We start from the raw sequence: 18,944 nt of genomic DNA on the forward strand, positions 1-18,944 counted from the left end.
ATGCTCCCAAACTTTTCATTCATTCAGGAGCAAAGAGGACATTATACAGTAGACCTGAACTGTATTCAAGCGAATAAATCACTGGGGGGTGAGATAGAAAATTTACTCGCTGCATCATGTCTGAGCCTGTGTCTCTGTTTCTCTCTTATTCAGACTCTTCTCCACAAACTTCTAAGGGTAGCTATAATTTAGACTATAGTGAGCTGACAGTCTGTCTTGGGAGACAAAGATGAATTCAGTAGAGATTTCAGAGTGAGTGAAGAGCTTGGGAGGACCCAAATATTCAACTCTTATATGTTCCTAAAGCCCGATTCTGACTCCTTCATAAGTGACTGACAACCATTGTCAAACAGAAGCAGTAAAACTCCTCTCATTCAGGTGACTCAATTTAACAAACTATAGGGAAGTAACAAGCTGTGTATCCAATTAATTATACAATGTCCATAATTGTATAATATATAAAATAGTCATATTTCAAAACTGGACTGGGTAACTTTTTTTTCCAACTTAAACTCCAACCCACAGAATTTACAGAGGTAGCAAAGTTTAAAAGGATCTACCCATCATGGGCACGGGATACGTCCTAAGTGCCTGAGAGATGTGGGTTTCATCTCTGGGAGCGGCATCTATCGAGAATGGGGACTAGATCAAAGCTGTTGCGAGGGGGTCGTACATGCAAAATTCTCTCCATTTACTTCTGCAGGACTTACAAAGGTATTTTCTTGTTTTCACTCTGACTGTTTCGTGGGGATTTTTGTCATTTTTTTTGCAATCTTTCTTTAGAAAAGTAAAAAAAAAAAACGCCATTTTGTCTTGTGTACGCTTTGCACAATGCACACACAAAAAAGCCTCATTGCCCAACTTAGATAATTTGTGAACATTGCATTTCTTAAAATGTGAAATAATTTTCTGATTTTAAAAGACTAAAGGAATACAAAACGGTATATATATATATATATATATATATATATATATATATATATATATATTTATTTATTTATTTATTTATTTAGTAATTTAGTAAAACAGTCTGTACGTTAGAAGAAAGTTTTGAGTATGTTATTGAACTGGAGGAAAAGTTAAGTGTTCACTTAGAAATATTCGGTGATTGCTGGAGTCAAGTTTCAATGAGGCCTCCAACAGTAAACAGACCAAAAGTGAAATATTACCGCTCTCAAGCAGTAATACCAGCGACAATAATGACTTATATATTTGACCGTGCAAAGAATATCATATAAACACATGTCATACTGCAATGGATACAAATTCATCTCCCCCGCCAATCTGCTGCTCCTCTATATACCCACCTAATCTCTAGGTTTATACAAACTATTCCTTTCCACGGGCTTGGCTGGATGGCGTCTTATGTACAGAAATGTTTAAATAAAACATACTTTGTAGGGATGAGATAAGACTCTTAAAGTCACAAGACTGCACCATGAAATTGCCTCTACAAGTGAGCAGCAGATAGCAGTAGAATAATCTAGAGCGGACTTGCTACCACAGCTAGAAAGAGCAGACGGTGCCATCATGAGCATCACACTCTGCTTCCACTGTCCTCAATTCACCCTGCAGCATTCCAATGAATTTGCGCAAAATAAAACGTCTCGGCGCCCTCCAGCTGTAAAAAGCTCCGTACCAGATTTTATACGGCTATGGATTATTCATCAGCACTCACAAATCTGTAAACTTGTGATTCTTGTAATAAATGAAGACTGAGAACCATCCCTTTCCAGAATCCTGAATGCCACATTTTAACCACCAACGTAGAGAAAATGATCAAAGGGTTACCATCCGATATATTGGCAGACCTAAAGCTACAGCTCTATACAAGATTGATCCCCATAATTCTTAGTGAAGTGAAACACATGTGTCATTCTAGACCACAGCTACAGCACTTCATGCACAGGGTAGGCGGATAGGAGTCTGAGCATTGAGCATACGCTCATTGACTACCCTGTGTAAAAGTAGTCACAGTGCACAATAGAGAATAGATGCACTGGGCTAGCTCTGTCAATCTCATAGAAGTGAATGGGGCAGTGGTAGACCATATACACAACTACTACATTGCCACAGAGGACTCAGGGACTCCCATGATTGGTGGGGGTTGTAGAGATCAGGCACTTATACACTGCTCTGTTATAAGTTTGGTCTTTAGTAAATCATTGAACAGAATGACTGCAGTTAACCAAATCGTTCCACAAAAGTGCCCCGCTACCCTGCAAGTATAAAACAATGAGATACGGATGGCTCCTTAAACTATGAAAATATGTAACTTAATTGAAATCCCTCCTTTTTCTGGGCATTGGAGTCCAGTGGGAGGTCCTGATGAGTGACTGGCTGCCATCTCTGTAGGCATGCTTATAAAGGAAAAGCTGCCAGGAAAAACAAGGATTTCAATCAATAAAAAAGTATAAGTTGTATTGAACTTTTCCCAATGAAACTATCGTAAATTGCAATATATCAATAGAGGAACAGATAATAAATTCCCTTTGACTAGCGCTATTATAATAGGACAGATTTAGTCCCAGTTCACATCTGCGTTCGGTAATCCATTTGGGAAGTCCGCATGGGCACCCACCAAATGGAATACTGAACGCATTGACAAGTGGTGAGCAGTGAAAGCACACGGACCCCACAGACTATAATGGAGTCTGTGTGTTTTCTGCGCGGTCTCCACATGAGTCATGCGGATAAGAAAGTAGTTCATGAAGTACTTTTCTGTCTGCATGTTCCTTGCGGACACCACGCAGAAAGTCACGGACTCTATTATAGTTTATAGGGTTCGTGTGCTTTCATAAGCTCACCGCTTGCCCATGCGTTCAGTAGTCCGTTTGGGGAGTCCCCATGCAGACTCCCCGAACAGATTACCAAATACAGGTGTGAACCAGGCCTGACTATGCTAAACACACTGGCGTACAGGCTGGGCACCACACTAGGCACTTTTTGTACCTCAAATGGCAAAGGGGCATGGCTCAGCAGGAATGAGTGTGGATTAGCTGTAAAGAAACTGCACTCCAAAACTGGAGCTAAGTAAGCCAAGCAATGGCTGTGTAAGGTTAAACTAAAGTGTCTAATACACAAAATGTATCATCCAATATGACAAGGTAGTCTGAAGATGCGTCAAAGTTTACACTTCATAAGTATTAGTCAATGGGGGAAATGTATTATCCCATCTACACTAGCTTTCTGGCGTATATACAGTAGGTGATAATGCGGGGTACTTTTGGGGTAAGGCCCTTAGTTGAGCTAAATGTGTACTACATCCCTCGTTCTCGTGTCTCAGTCGCCACCTTCCGCAGATGTAGACAGAACGGAGTGGAGACGCACTGGCCCTATATTTCTATTATAACTCATGACAGATTTATGTCATGAGTTAGGGATAGTTCACCTGGGGTATACTGGGCTGGATTTTGACATGGAATCCGCGTCAGAATCCGGCTAAAAAAAACACCTCCCATTGAAATCAATGGGAGCCGGTCATTTCCTTTTATCACGAACGGTTTGTTCAGAAGCAACATGCCCTTGATTCAGCCGCGGACATCCGCCTCGCGACACGTCCCTCCCAACTAGACCCATTCATTTGAGCCTAATTCGGAGCGGAATGCCGGCACTGAGCTGCACTGGTATCCAGTCGCGGCTAGTCATTTTTTTGGACCGGAAACTGAGGTGGCCTCCACGTCATGTTCCGGTCCAAAAAACTCACATGTGAACTAACCCTTACATAGGAAACCTATGCCAGTTCCTGACCGTTGTAGATTTCCATTCTGGCGCACAGGTACGCAACTTATTTATTAAGAGGTCGGAGGATCTTGCTAAATCAGGCGTGCCTTGTGCCAGTCGGGGTCTTTATTAGCGACTGGTGCACGAAATGCAAGTCTTAATAAATTACTATATGAGTCAAAATATGAAGGTTCAATGCGAACTTCTGATAGACTAAAACATCTTCCATACAAAGAGTGAGGCCTTTCATAAAACAGAATACTTTACATATGAGCAACGTCCATTGTCTGTCCCCATAAGTGTAAATGTCAAATATCTACACACACACACACATTATATATATATGGAAGTATCAAGCCTGGCCTCTTGTAACATGATCCACATTTTGCATCTCACTACAGGCTCACGTGTTTGTGTGCGAGATGGCTGCGATCAGGGTTTTTTTTCCCCTCCTCTGGCAGCAGCACCCAACTGTATTTTACAACGTAACATCCATTGAGCAGCAAGTAGCAGATGATACTTAAGAGGTTAACTCGGCATATATCTGGCACTTCTCCAGCCTTTGTAGAAGAATCACTACTAATGTGAGAGCACAAAGCATAGTCCAGGCCAGCCGTGATTAATAGACTGCTGAATACGCTCCTTTCCTCACACACACACACTTTTCATTCCCCTGCTTCCATAGATCATGGACTTATCCTCGAAATATCTGACTGAAATTGAATTTGGCTTCTCTCTCAACCGTTCATTTCCTATGTTATGCAAGGTTATATCCTTTTCTGCATGAGCAGAACCAAACCAGCTGCAGCTCGGGAGAAGAAAATATGTTTTCAATTATGGAGCTGGCCTGAAAACAGAATGGTAGATCTGAGAGCGCCCTTAATAGAGCCATCATTGAATGAACCTGCTAGACGGAATCCTATTAATTAGGTGTTTAGCCTTACACAGGGAACCTTTGATACTGTGAGCACGTTCTACCTGGCATGCTGGAGCTTTGTAACGCAGCAGGAAGTTAATATGGCAAACTTCCTCAATTGGCTATGCAAAGGTCTGACATTTGAAACGGAGATGATTGCGATGAAATATTGACTTTCAGGAGTGTGTTAGGCAATGAAGAGAATGAATCAGAATTTACTGAGCTAGCAATGCAAGCCGCCGCATTATGGAGGGATTATTTTTCCCTCAAGGAGGGAGACTGAGAAAAGAAAAGCATTTAGGAAAAAAAAATTGCAGTTTTCTCGCACAAGCTACGGGGATTTTCGGCTCTGGTCCCCATTTAGAAAATGGAGTTTGCTTCGAGAGGGAATAAGCATGAAACAATAAAAAAAACTAACAGCAAAACACACAATAGGGTCTGAAGCCGCATTCTCTTCCAGTTTTCAATTACTCTGGTACCACTGGGAGGAAGTGACAGCCTTGAACTCATAAAAGACATCTTGGCCATTTGTACTCCATCCGTGTTCTCTTCTGTCGCACAGCGCATTTACTTGTAATAGTGTAATACACTTGTTTTTAGGACTAGAATCATGTAATGGTGAATGCATGGACAATGTTCCTGCTGTACTGCTGAAATGCAAAAACTCCTGCTAAGAAACCTAAAGGGAATGTGTCGCCAGAAAATGACCTATTGTTTTAATTAAGGATTATGTTAAACATTTTTTAAATCATTTTTGGTGAGATTTTTGAAATTTCTCCATGTTATCTATAATAATCAAAAATCAAAAATCCTGCAGTTCTGACATTGTCCACTAGGTCAAATAATATGTTTTTTTCCGGCGCTGAATTCAAACTTGTAGACCTCGGACAGCCGACTGCGCGTGCCTGCCGGCCACAAGAAAATAGCAGCTTACAATACTGCGCAGTCGGCTTTGCCCTAGGCCCAAGGCCTAGAAGTTTGAAGCCAATCTCCGGAAGAAGACGTGTGAAGAGCCCGTTCCAGAAGAAGATGGAGGCGGCGCTGTAGAGTTCTCTCGCAGCATTGAGGACGCCCCCAGTGCTGCGAGAGAACTCATTTGCATACCAACGAAAACTGGGATTTATACCAAAAGGCGGCCTGGAGAAGACATCTAAAGGTAGGAGAAGAATAGCCTTTCTTAAGGCTATTCCGACGTGGTACCCAGAAAAATTTCATTTTAATGATAGAATCCCTTTAATGAGCCCCAAAGCAATGGATATTTACTTTTGCCAACCATGAACACAGTTCTTGAACAAAAAAGTACATAAGAAAGTAGCATATAAGTAGAATATAAAAGGATATTACAAAATAGTATATACGGTAAATAGGAAATTCCAAAGCAGCATTCCTATGATAAATGACGCTTTATGAACATAAAACCAGAAACCCCTTTATAAATCAGAGTCTCTAAGAAAATCAGGGACTATTAGAATAATCGAGGACTAAATGAGGAATTAAGCGAAGGGTTTTCCAGAACTGAAGTATTGATGACCTATTAGGAGAGCAGTGCGCCCTCTTCTTCAGCCTGTGATGTCACATTCTTCACTCACATGGACTTTCCATTATAAACATCATTACTTTCATGTTTGCAAATGCAGGGGAAAACCTACCCAAAAGTTAAATGCAGTTACCACCAATGCACAGTAAAAGCATTGCTTAGACTAAATGAAAAGAACTTCTTTAGTTTACAAGAACAAGACTTGGCTATGCCAAACTATTGTGTTAGCTGCGTCAAAGACAAAATATATCCCAGGAAACAATTCATGGGGCATCAGAGGGAAATTCAAGTTCTCCAAGCTCCATATTGAACCACAACTGTAGCAATAAGGAATCACCATAGACAAACATTAGTAAATGTGAGGTACTAATGTGCTCAATGTGTCACTGTCATAGGATGCCACTTTTCCCATAAGTCAGTTTGTCAAATTTCTGTCATACTAGAGCTGCCCCCAGCCAAACGTGAGTGATGTTAATGTGAAGTGGAAGCTTTAAGGACTAACATCTCAGCTGAGAAATGCTCGACTACAGGGACCTCCAAGTGTTTAAAGAATTAAACACACACACACAAAAAAAAAAAAAAATTATATATATATACACATACATACACACACATATTCATTTTTTGCAAAAAATACTGAGTAAATAACATAACTCAGTGACTGGGTCTTCATGAAGAAGTAACAAGACATGTCAAGCTTTAGCTGGTGTGGAATACAGCCCACCCAATTACACTCTAGAGAAGAAACGTATCTTCTACAGTGATGACTTTCTTGTAAATTCTTTGGCAGCCCCAGAGCTAAATATGGTGTTGGTGGAATCCTATGGAATGTATATGGGTGTTCCAGGGATTCCCATCGACAAAGGACAATCCTGAAAAACCCCTTGTCCCCTACAGTATATAATGAAAAGCTTGCTACTTTGTGACGTCAGTTTGAGAAGGCCACTTTCCTGTTTCTGCAAGACTGTGCCCAAGTGTATTGGCAGTGTATTATACAGAAAGCCAACAACAAAATGCTAAATTTTTGGCACCAAAAGTAAAATCGCCTTTAGAGAGTAAAACATAATTTATGACAATTCTAATGGCATTACAAGAACATTGTAGCTTGTCTGGCACATCATAACTCTGTCATTAGAAAACTACAAAAATTGCCAAAACCTAGACAAAACATACTCTCTGCCCAATATACAGAAGACTATGAAAAATAACCTTATACTTAGGATAAAGCTGTGACCATGAAGGACAACTCTATGTGTACAATGTCTACACAGCAAACATAAATGAAGACAAATATGCACAAAAAACGACACGTACAATGGGTTCTGGTGTGAATGAATGAATGAATGGATCATTATGTAGTAAGGTAAAATACAACTTCTTGAATAAACAGTAATAAACATTTTGTGCTGACAGCACTAGACAAAGTGATCTTACCTCTGCTTGGAAACTCTTTAACAACGGAGCTACCTGTTTCCGCAGGTCCTATGGAGAACAGAGACAATAATTAGTTTTGTGAAATCCACATTGAGAGAAGCCAGCAGAAAGAAAATTACATCTCACAATCCCCGTCACCAGACGTTCACTAGACCTGCCTCCATTTGGCAAATCAGACGCTCATAGAAGTCTCTTATGCTCACAAAATATTGCATACTTACACATTATAGATCTCATAGGACAAGTAATCCTAAATATACCCCATAGAATAACATTTCTGGCAATGAAATTATTACTTTTGTTACTAATCCAGGCGAATGGCAGAATAGCAAGCCATGTTTAGATCTTGGCAGCCTGAAGTCTCTAGTGGCCGTCCTTCATTTCCAGTTCTATTTTAAAGACAAGCTCCAGCCAAGTGTATCTTTCCCCCCCATTTTGGCAGGAGTCGCCCTTCCCCCCCAAACCATGATCTTTGGGAGCTCTTAAAACCTACTCATACTTTATTCACTGGCAGGCATTACGTGCGACTTTTACAGAAAATGTTTTTTTTGTTGTTTTGTTTTTTTGCAATAAGGAACCTGAACATCTTACGTATCTCGCTGACGTATTAAATAACACGCCGTTTTCTTAGACGCTTCCTGTTTTGCTTTTTCATTTACGAAAAAAAAATTAATGTCTCTTTTTAACAGAGAGAAATATATATATGTATATATATATATATATATATATATATATATATATATATACACACACAATTACCCTGACAAAACACAAAAGCGATAGTAAAAAAAAAAAAATATTTCATTCAACTTTTTTTGATGTTTTTTTAATGTAAAACACAAACTTACACTACCTTACTGAAATATTCCACCACAAGTCTTTGACCAATCTATATTTCATATCATGAGGCCTGTATATAAAGAACAGTCACTGAACAGAGTGGCTTATTCACAAATGTGTATCATATATGTATGTAAGACAGATATTTAAATAGATATCTAAATAGGTGCCGCTCCAATGCTTCCTAACCATCCCTGAGCAATCGGTGCACTTAGATGAAACTTAGGCTCTGTACTATCAGGTGGGCAAGATCAAGAAGGAGAAGGAAAGGTGAACAATGTCAGAGCTCAGAACCCCTTATCTGCTCCTGCCTGACACTGCCCTCCTGACAGTACAGAGCTACACCATGGTCCTTACTGCTCAGGGTAGGGGAAATCCCATCTTAGCACATATGACTATATTCATAGGATATGGCATAAATGCCTGATAGACATGGGTCCATATAGGTGGTACTTTCATCTACCTCGAGAACGGGACACCATTCTTGGCCACAAGTGAATGTGTAACACTCTTCATTCACTTGTATGGTAGCTCTGAACAGCCAGAAATGTTGAGATAAGAATACCCCTTTATACCTGCATTACTTACACAACTATACCACAAAGTGTATATATAAATGATATGTACTGTATGTATAAATTAATAGAGTCACTGCACAGATTCTGATTTTCAAGGGGAATATCCACAGCATATTACGATAGAAGCAAAATGAATGAGCTTTTAGCCAAACTCATCCACATGCTGAGGGCATAAGATCTGCACGGACATGGACATACGGAACAGATTTTTATCCCGCAGCCTGTGGACTGCTTCTGTGGCAATGAAGAAGCTTTTTTTCACATCCCATGTGGAAATCTCTGTAGACCTGCATAGGACATTGGATCAAATTGTAACTACCCTTTAAAAGGATAAGAGGACCTGGCATCAATTTTTCTGACCCTAAACCACTATAACCACAATACAGGGGGCATTTCAGGACACATCTGTATATAGCTTGCAGTACCTTAGAACAACTCTTGCAGAATCACTCTTCTAACAGAAAGACTAATAAAAGTCACAGCCGAGCAGGTACATACAATTTGTTACATGGCATTAGTGTTAGGTGGAATCCTTCTTCCAGCGATTATCCTGGCAGCGTCGACATAAACCTCTATATGTTGTAACTTTCCAATTAACCGTTTAATAGAGCCTATGGGAGCATCAATAGTGCATGGACTCAAGTGATCAATACTACATGCCACATAAAGACTCCCTCAATACACACAACTGGACAAAGCGTTTGCAATATATATTTAAAGATATACACTATATGGACAAAAGTATTGGGACACCTCCAGGAGCTTTTATAACATCCCCCTCTAAGACCATAGCCATTAGTATGGAGATAGATCGCCCGTTACAGCTCAAACAGCTTCTACTCTCTCAATATTTTGTAGAGAGTCTATGGAAATTTTTTGCCCTTTTGTCCAGAAGAATATTTTTCTGGTTAGACACTGGTGATGCACAAGAAGACCTATTTCACAATATCTGTTCAAGTTCATCCCAAAGATATTTGATGGGGTTCAGGGCAAACTTACCCAGCCATGCCTCTATGGACTTTGCATTGTGCACTGAGGCACAGTCATGATGGAACAGAGAAGGACCTTCCTCAAACCGTTCTCATAAAGCTGGAAATTTACAATTGTCCAAATGTCTTTGGGGTGCTGAAGCATGAAGATTTCTCTTCACTGGAGGGGTCTGGGCAAAGCCCTGGAATACAAGCCCATAGCATTATCCATCCCCTACCAAACCTTACAGCTGGGACAATGCAGTAACATTATCCTGGCATTTTCCAAACCCAGTCTCATCCATCAGACTGCAAGTCATCACTCCATAGAACATGTTTCTACTGCTCCAGAGTCCAGTGGCGGTGTGCTTTACACCACACCATCCGACCCTTGGCATTGTGCTTAGTGATGTACGGCTTGCATGCAGCTGCTCAGCCAAGGAATCCCGTACTATGAAGACCCCGGCCCACATATTTTGTGCTGAGGATAATGTCAGAGGAGGTCTGGAGCTCTGCAGTTATCAAGTCAGCAGAGCATTGGTGAGGTTTCTACACTTTAGCACCAGCAACCCCTCTCTTGGGGCTGAGGTGCTGTGGTTCCTTAATGTTTCTATATTTCAATAATACCACTCCCAAACTGCCTTGTTACCGTAGTGGCCTCCTATGACAGTACCACACTGGGATTCGGTAAGCTACTTCTAAAGACCCATTCTTCACTGTAATGGCAGACTGTATGGCTAGGTATAGGATTGAGTCATTGAACTGAATGAAACGCCAGAATTCGGTGACTAAGAGGGGGCAGCAAGCATGGGTTTCCTGGGTACTCCAGTTTCCTCCCACACTCCAAAGGCATACGGATAGGGAATTTAGATTGTGAGCCCTATATGGAACAATATTCACAATATCTGTACTAAGCTCCGTGGAATATGATGGCGCTATATAAGTAAGCAAACTAATATCCTAATACTTTCTCCATAGAGTATATTTTCCTTTTTTCTAAGGCAGCTGAGATTGTGACTTCTTCACCAAGAGCAATAAGGAGGCAGAGACTCACGTGCACATTCCTAGGATAGTCACACATCTCCTTACAGATGGTGTAAAAGTTAATGATTTTAAAGGTTCAATCTAGAGCCACGGAAAGTTATAGCACAACCAGTACAAGAACTACAAAACCAATCCATTGATTTGTACTCCTGTATCAGTAATTTGCCGGCCTAAAGAGGAACAGAATACTTCTTAAGATGGATGTAGCCACACTCAAAATATGTAACAAAACTTAGTCAAACATGGACACATGACTAATATCAGCCATGGACACGACTGTAATGTCAGAAATCAGTAAGGTGACTTCTTTTATTACTTTAGAACATTCTAAGATTTTCAAGAATCTATTGTCAGAGTTTGATACTAATGACATATCTTAGGGTATCCATATCAGATGGGCAGGTGACAAATACGACTCCTGGTCATTAGCTGCTTGTAGAAGCTTCAGTGCAGCTCAGTTCCACTCAACTGAATTGGACTGAGCTACCATAACCAAGCAGGGCGCTATACAATATTACATCCCTGTGCTTGTCATTTAGAGAAGAGGCCACGGTGTATAGCCAAGCACGGCCACCTCTCTTAGCAGCTTATTGGAAAATCTGCCAAATGGGCTCGCCCTAATCTCACCATTCCTAATGCTGGAAATCCCCTTTAGGCTAAGGCCCCACGTTGCGGAAGCGCAACGTTTGTTATTGCAGATTTTGCTGCACTTTTCAAAGGAATCTCATAGACGTTTCTCTTCTGTTAATCCACTCCAGGCTTTAGCTCAAAAAACCGCAGCAAAATCTGTAACAAAAAACACTAGGTTTCTGCAATGTTGGGCTTTAGTTATAAATGGCTGGACAATCCCAAAAGCCTATAAAGCTCATTTCTATATGTTGATAATTACAAAGTAGAAATTCTATGGGTAAGCCACAATAAACGCGATACAACCACTGAACGTGCTGGCCCTAAACAACCCATATACTTCCGTAATCAATAAATTCATTTTTTCCTCTTATATAAATCTTATCCGCGCTCCCACCTTTATAAATAGAACGTGTTGATTTTTCAGTACATTTACCAGGTACTTTTGTGTCGGCTGCAGTGATAAATAAAAAATACCTTGATCTGCAGCCGTTCACAGCCTACAGAAATTCCCCCTCACAGATCTTGTGAAAATTCCATTAGCTTTAATTATTTACTAGGCGGAGATGTAGATTTCTCTTCTTGACCTATTTTTCAAAGCAATGATTAAACAGAAGAATTGCGCTATTGCACATATGCTGAGCAGCCAGGTAAATCTAGAGCAGAACCCCAAGTGCGCGGCGGCCTATGGAGACTGACAACGCTCTCAAGATGTCGCACATTACACTGACCATACTACAATGTATACAAAGGGCCAGCACAAGCCTTTATACATTTCATGGGTAATGAATTACATTTTAAGCCTTGTAACAGCTGGACAGCCCTGTCACAGAGGAATGTGTTAACGGCATATGTATGAAATCTGTATTCGACAACTGACCTTTCACTGCATGACCCCAAAGGGATGACATATCTGAAACATATTATCTTCGTCATTTCTTGGCTTGTTAAACAAGGAATGTGCTGCGGATAATGTAAAGCCATGAAGGAGAGCACCTTTGTAGGAAAAATAAGTGTTGATCCTGTACTAATGACGACACAGCGGAAGAAACTGTAGACATACACGCATACATAGACGCACACAACTGCATTATATACACAAATATACCCACACAGAGCAGACAGCTTGTAGCGAAGCTCATGAATGTACGTCACAGGCAGCCAAATCCAACACAATAGAGCACACATATAAAAAATCCTAATAAACTCTTATTATTACACTGATCCAATAAGAACTTTGCAGCATAGATACTCACTCAGATGGGGTGGGATGGCGGTGGTTTTATGCTGCGGATTCTGTAGTACAACAGAAGTGAATGGGGTTTAACAATCCCAAATTTACAAGTGGGAGGGAAAAAATAAATCTGATCTTGCCTAGGTTGGATACACAATGCACAGTTGTGTATTTTTCTGCAATGTGTGAATAAAGTTTTTATATCCCTTTGACTAGCCTGGTCATAGCCTTTGGAATGTAAAGGGTGAAAAATGCAGCAAAAGCCACATGTACTGTAAGGCTATAGCGTGTCACTAAACATGTTTACATCCATATGCATTATGCTCCACCCAACCATACTAAAGGTGGCCAAACATTAGATTACTGACGGCTGAACCTGATGATTTTAGCAGAAGCAACCAACCATTTCATGTATATGGCGGCTTCACAATTCTCATTTGACTGCAGACTTTAGGGGAGAGAAAGGTTGGGAATATTGGTAAGGAAACTAAGGATGAGGCAAGCTGCCAGCAGGGGCTATGGCAATGGCTTTGTCCTCGGTTTCCATTCAAAATGTATGAATTTATATGGGGGGCTAAGGCTAGGTTCACATCTGTGTTAGAGTCTCCATAGTTGACTTCGCCACATATTTCACATTCCTAAAAGGAGTTTTTTTCTCCACTAGCTTTATACTGAAACCCAACGGACACCTGGTGGACCCCATTATAGTCTATGGGGTCTGAGTGTGTCCTCAGGTAACTGCTTTTTAAGTGGACAGGCTCCCCCCAGGCAGAACCGAACGACAGAGATTCTGATTATTGATTCTGGTTTCAAAATAAAATGACTATTTGCAATCATACTATACAATTATTGATATTATATCATTGTTAGATACATAGTTAGCAGTATATTTACTTTCACGGGAGTTTAATCATTGGCTTTTTACTGAATTAGAGGATCTGTACAGCTTGTGGCTGCCAGCCATTTATAAAGGAGACAAGGAGCCCATCAGTAAGAAAAAAATAGAGGAGTCTGAGTTGGTGGTTTGACCTACTATCTCCATAGCCCTGGCCCTGTGGCTGGCAGCTGAGGTATACGGCCGGCTTAAGTGTGGCCTCTGTATTCCCACATAATAATCTAGCAGGTTATTTCTAAGCCGTGAACAAGACATCTGAACAGCTCCTGATGCTTACACAAACTTATGATGTTTACACAACTTTTATGTGCGCTGAATGCAAACATAAGAGAATGGGCCATTGTACGCCTAATCACTGTCAATAAGTGCAAAAATACAGAAGCCTGGGGATCAAGACAGCTCTAGACAGAGAACTTGGGAGACCAACACTGGCAGTGACACTCAGTTATTTTCATCTGATTTTTTAAATATTCAGTATATTTGGTCATGTCAGACTTCCTGTAAAATCTCGTATTCGCACACAGGTGCTTACAGCATACGACGCTTGTTCATTTTCTAAATATTTATGCAGCCACCTGTTATGTGGGAGAATCTAAGCGCAGAAGGGCAAAATGTGTTGTAAGCACGGTTCATAGCCAGGACTTTTTCCATGTGTTTCGAGACAAACGCAGGGCAACAATCCAGAATCAGATTAGAGCTGGATGTGCCGGAGAGAACGGGAATAATTTCTTAAAGAGAAATCGCAGCTAACATTCAGGATGCCACTTTATTCACAAACCATTATCGGAACCATTATAGTATATACCATAATCTCAAACCAAGTCCGGGGGAGATTTCTCATCTCTAGACGTCGGCCTCGCTGCTTAATATTCTTTGGTTCTCTATCCTTTCATTCCATTGAGCCCAACTATGCGCAGTATAAGAAAAGTATAAAAGGCAACAGAAAAAGTTGGACGCAATTTATCATGTCTAAGAAAGGGATGTACAGAAGCCACAGAAAGCGCTTTAAATTGTGTTTGCATTTCGCACGGTCAGCTTACTAATAGTTTCCTTATCACAATCTAAATTCGATAGCGTGCTCCTGGAGACGTTGTCTTAAAAGCTGCAATAGCTCAGTAAACCCCAGAAACATTAAGGGGACTTATCACAATGTATTGCAAGACTGTTTTGTTAAAAATTAATTTGCTATTCTAATTTAGAGATTATATATTCAACTAGTGATATGCAATATCTAATTCTAAGAAGTCTACAAAAACATCTCTCATCAGCTCCTCCAAACTATCACAAGATTCCTTAAAGGGATAGTCCTGAGACTGTCATTTGCCTTTGCAAGTAACTACCTGTGAAAAGGGAGATGGTAAAGTGACCCAGTGGACGGGGGGCCGATTCCAATCATATGACCTGGGACTGCTGAGTCCAGTGTAAACTAATGTACAGAGTAAATACGGTAAATTACAGTCCCGCGACAACCCCTTCAATACGATAGAATTGTAGTCGACAGTAACATCGCACCCGATTAAAACGGTGACGCAACCTCCAATTTCACAGATTACAGAAAATAAAATTAAATCTACAATTAGAAAACCAAAAATGTTTCAGTAAAGAGTTTTAATGAGAAAAAAATGAAATCTAGGTAACACATTCCCATTCAGCTAAGGCCAAACTTAGCGAAAAAAAACAAAACACCAACAAAAACTGCAGAAAAACGCCTTTGTTTTTCACTGCATTTCCAGTGGATTTCGCACTTTTGCTTCCCCCATATATCTAATGTGAAAAATAGAAAAGACAAAAGAGTTCCATGTGTTTTACTATTGGGTAGCCATAATGGTGACCCTGTGCACATCTATGATCCCCTTTATAAGAAGGAGACAACTTACAAGTACACATAACTCATGAACATTCCCATTATTGGTCTCCAGCTATCTAGGGTGCTTTTAGACCACAATATTCGACAACAAAGTACCCTTTCTTATGCCAACCAAGATCAAGCGTATACTTTTCTCCATTCATCAGTAATTTATCTAAATACCACCCTATGGATAGTACCGCTAACTTTCTAATGTAGGTTTCAGAATCTAAGGATACTATTTCAACCCTTGGTGGTAGAAAAGAAAGACTCAGAACCTCTAATTATAGATTTGGGGGAAACACTTCTCTTTTTTTTAAATTGTGTATATTTACGGAAACTATAAATTATCCTAAAAATATATGATGTGCTGATGTGAAAAAAATATCCAACCACCAAAGAAAAGCAGTGTGCTGACAAAGGGTAACACAGAATCACAGGGAGTAACTGGACTACAAAAAGTAGGTTTTTAGGATAAAAATAAATAAAAAATTATAAAATATATATGTACTGTCTTAAAAGTGATCAATGTGATAAATATGTATGTAATAAATATGTATCAAATTGATCAGATTTTAGCCAGAAAATAGCATATCATATTTGTAGTTACAATAACTGTTGCTGGTGTAACAAGCTTCACCCTGGTGACAGTCTCTATTACACAAATACATTCCAGTTTCATTCCCAGTGAAAACTATAAAAACTATTTATTGACTCTACTTGGGCTCTTAAAGGGGTCAACCCAACTTTTTGCAAATGAATGGGCCTAGTCGGGAGGGAGTGTCTTCAGGAGGATGTCGCGAGGCGAATTCACCATAAAGAATGAGCATCTCGCTTCTTTTTCTGGGCACCTGGAAAAGAGAACTGACCAGCTCCCATTGATTTCAATGGGAGCCATCTTTTTGTTCAGGACTTTGAGGCAGATACGGCCTCAAAATCCTGACCAAAAAAACCCAGTGTAAACTTACCCTTAGGGTGTTCCATTCCAATATTTATGGAGTAGATCCTAGTACTGGAACGGATCGTTGGAACACCCTCGATTGTGTGCTTGAAGCCTTAACCATTTTGTGTCTATTTAATTTTTAGGTTTTTTTCTCTCTGATTTATACAATATCCATACAGATTACCTTTTAATGATGCAGAGATTTCAGCACTAGACTGGTAACATGCTATGGTGAGTTTTACCATGCCCGATTTAATTAGCACAGCCGGTAATAAGGCTGTAATTTGACTTTTAATAAGAAATTATGGTAATTAATATGAGTACGGTTTATCGATGGCTCAATGCACTACAAAGTCATGTGCGTATGAATTAAAAACCTAAAAAAAGACATCAAGAGCGACAAAGAATTTGTGTCTAAATCCCAGATGGGGAATGTTTTCCTTAAAATGGCTAAAATTAGTAACAATAATGAAGCAGTAGTGTTCTCCGGCCTATATCTTTTGAGGGCTATTACCGAGCCAGACAAATTAATGTGCCATTTCCTGACAATCAGCAAAGAAGGGAAACGAGCAGAGCCAGGATTCCTGATGCATTTCTTCACTTCTTTGAACATGAGCCATTCCGCACACCCACCAAAGATTAGCAAATACCTTTCACTTATCAAGGTCTAATTGAAATGCCCTTCTGATAGGTTGTCTGCTGCCTGGGACAAGTACGGACAAAAGGGCATTTTCATGTAACAGGAATAGTATGCTTAATACTCTCATTGCTGGAGGGTGGCAGCAGAATGCAGCAAACACACTTAATTCCCTAACATTACCACTTAAGATTGTAATCTCCCAAGGGATTGTCCTTTATGTTTTATTCAATTAGTAGAGCAAGGATAAAGCATACTTATGAGGAGGATCATGTGTATGACAGGTCGGCACATTTACTATAGCACATTATAATAGGTGACTGCAGCTGAAATAATCTTGCATGAAGGTACAAAAGACACAAGCACAATGGACAGATGAAAGTTTCCTGAACACTATCTATAGGCTATGAAGAAGAAGAGAAAAACGTTACTGTTGTTATTGAAAGAGTTTTGCCTTTTCATGTGCTACAAGACATGTGTTAGCAATGCCCTGCGTGTCATGGTCTTACTTTAGGCTATGATATGATTGCATTAAATGCTACTAGTTTCAACACTTACGCGCTGGGTTCACACCAGCGTCTGGACTCCGTTATCATGCAGGCAGACGACAGAAACCTATCATGCCAAGTCCAGCCGTGAGTGCCAGTGAGCGTTTTATGCTCTTCACGGCAAAACTGTTGTTTTTTTTAAACCGGACACAGAGTACTGCATGTCCAACTCAGCGTCCGGTTAAAAAAAAACGGATTCACCGTGGAGAGCATAAAACGCTCACCGGTGCTCACGGTCGGACACTTTTCAAACCCATTCAAATGAATGGGTTTGAAAGAGTCCTGCAGGTTTCCGTCTCCTGCCCCTGTTTTGTGCAGGAAACGGAAACCTGCATGAACGGAGACCGGGCGCAGATGTGAATCAGCCCTTACTTCTGAATATAAAAGAGGAAAAAAGGTTTGTAACAGGTTCAGAAAGGGTTAAAAAAACAAAAATTATGCACCGATCTTTCACATTATTAATACTAACAGCATCCGCTCTGGTCTCTAATTCCTGGTCCAATCTTGCTCAGCCGATCACTGACCCAGGCAGGTCAGCACTGTGGGCAATGACTGGCGAAGTACACTTATCCTGTGTATCGAGCAGGACCAAGAAGTAGAGACCAGCAGGGATGGTAAGCATGGGACCAGCAGGGGACTAGATGTGAGAATTGCTCCTTGTTTCATTTTACTCCCTCCTGAGATTGTTTGGAACTGTTTCTGTGATAAACAACTTTAATAGTGTGGGTGACCCAAAATCTAGCAAAAGTGAGCAAGGTGGCATACAAACAACATCACTGTAATTCTAGACCATACAATGCCACCATTGACTAACAAATTAGGGATCTCCACCAAGAAGTTCCTTCACTATTCAGTTTTGGGATGTTAAATTTATTCTGAGGCAAATACCATACAATGTATTGGAAAAATGAGGGGAAGAGGGATTCAGAATGGGGTGGAGTTAGAAAAAAAACGTCATCTGTGTCACTTTCTTAGGCTAAGTTCACGATTGCACTGGGCTCCCCGTCGTTCAGGTCAGCTGGTGGACCCAAATGATGGAGAGCCCATCCACTAAAACAGCGGTTACCTGTGAAAACCAAAGTCTATGTCAGACTTTTCTATCCAACAATTTTCGGGGGAATCTCCCACGGACTCCAACGCAGATGTGCACCTAGCCTTATGGGTTGTTGTGTTT

General features: G+C 40.4%; 1 protein-coding gene and 1 long non-coding RNA gene across 5 annotated transcripts in view; one reads left to right on the forward strand and one right to left on the reverse strand.

Moving 5' to 3' along the window:
- Positions 1–18,944, forward strand: part of LOC142194681 (uncharacterized) — a 431,520-nt gene that overhangs the window by 299,459 nt on the left and 113,117 nt on the right. The window lies entirely within an intron of this gene.
- CUX1 (cut like homeobox 1) overlaps positions 1–18,944 on the reverse strand; it is a 277,415-nt gene that overhangs the window by 184,249 nt on the left and 74,222 nt on the right. For all 4 annotated transcript variants that reach the window (XM_075263948.1, XM_075263946.1, XM_075263945.1 and 1 more), the window contains exon 3: positions 7,611–7,658. In XM_075263948.1, coding sequence (XP_075120049.1) covers positions 7,611–7,658 — 48 coding nt within the window. The remainder of the gene's footprint in view (positions 1–7,610; positions 7,659–18,944) is intronic.

This window comes from Leptodactylus fuscus, chromosome 2 (genome assembly GCF_031893055.1).
Source record: "Leptodactylus fuscus isolate aLepFus1 chromosome 2, aLepFus1.hap2, whole genome shotgun sequence".
Taxonomy (NCBI): Eukaryota; Metazoa; Chordata; class Amphibia; order Anura; family Leptodactylidae; genus Leptodactylus; species Leptodactylus fuscus.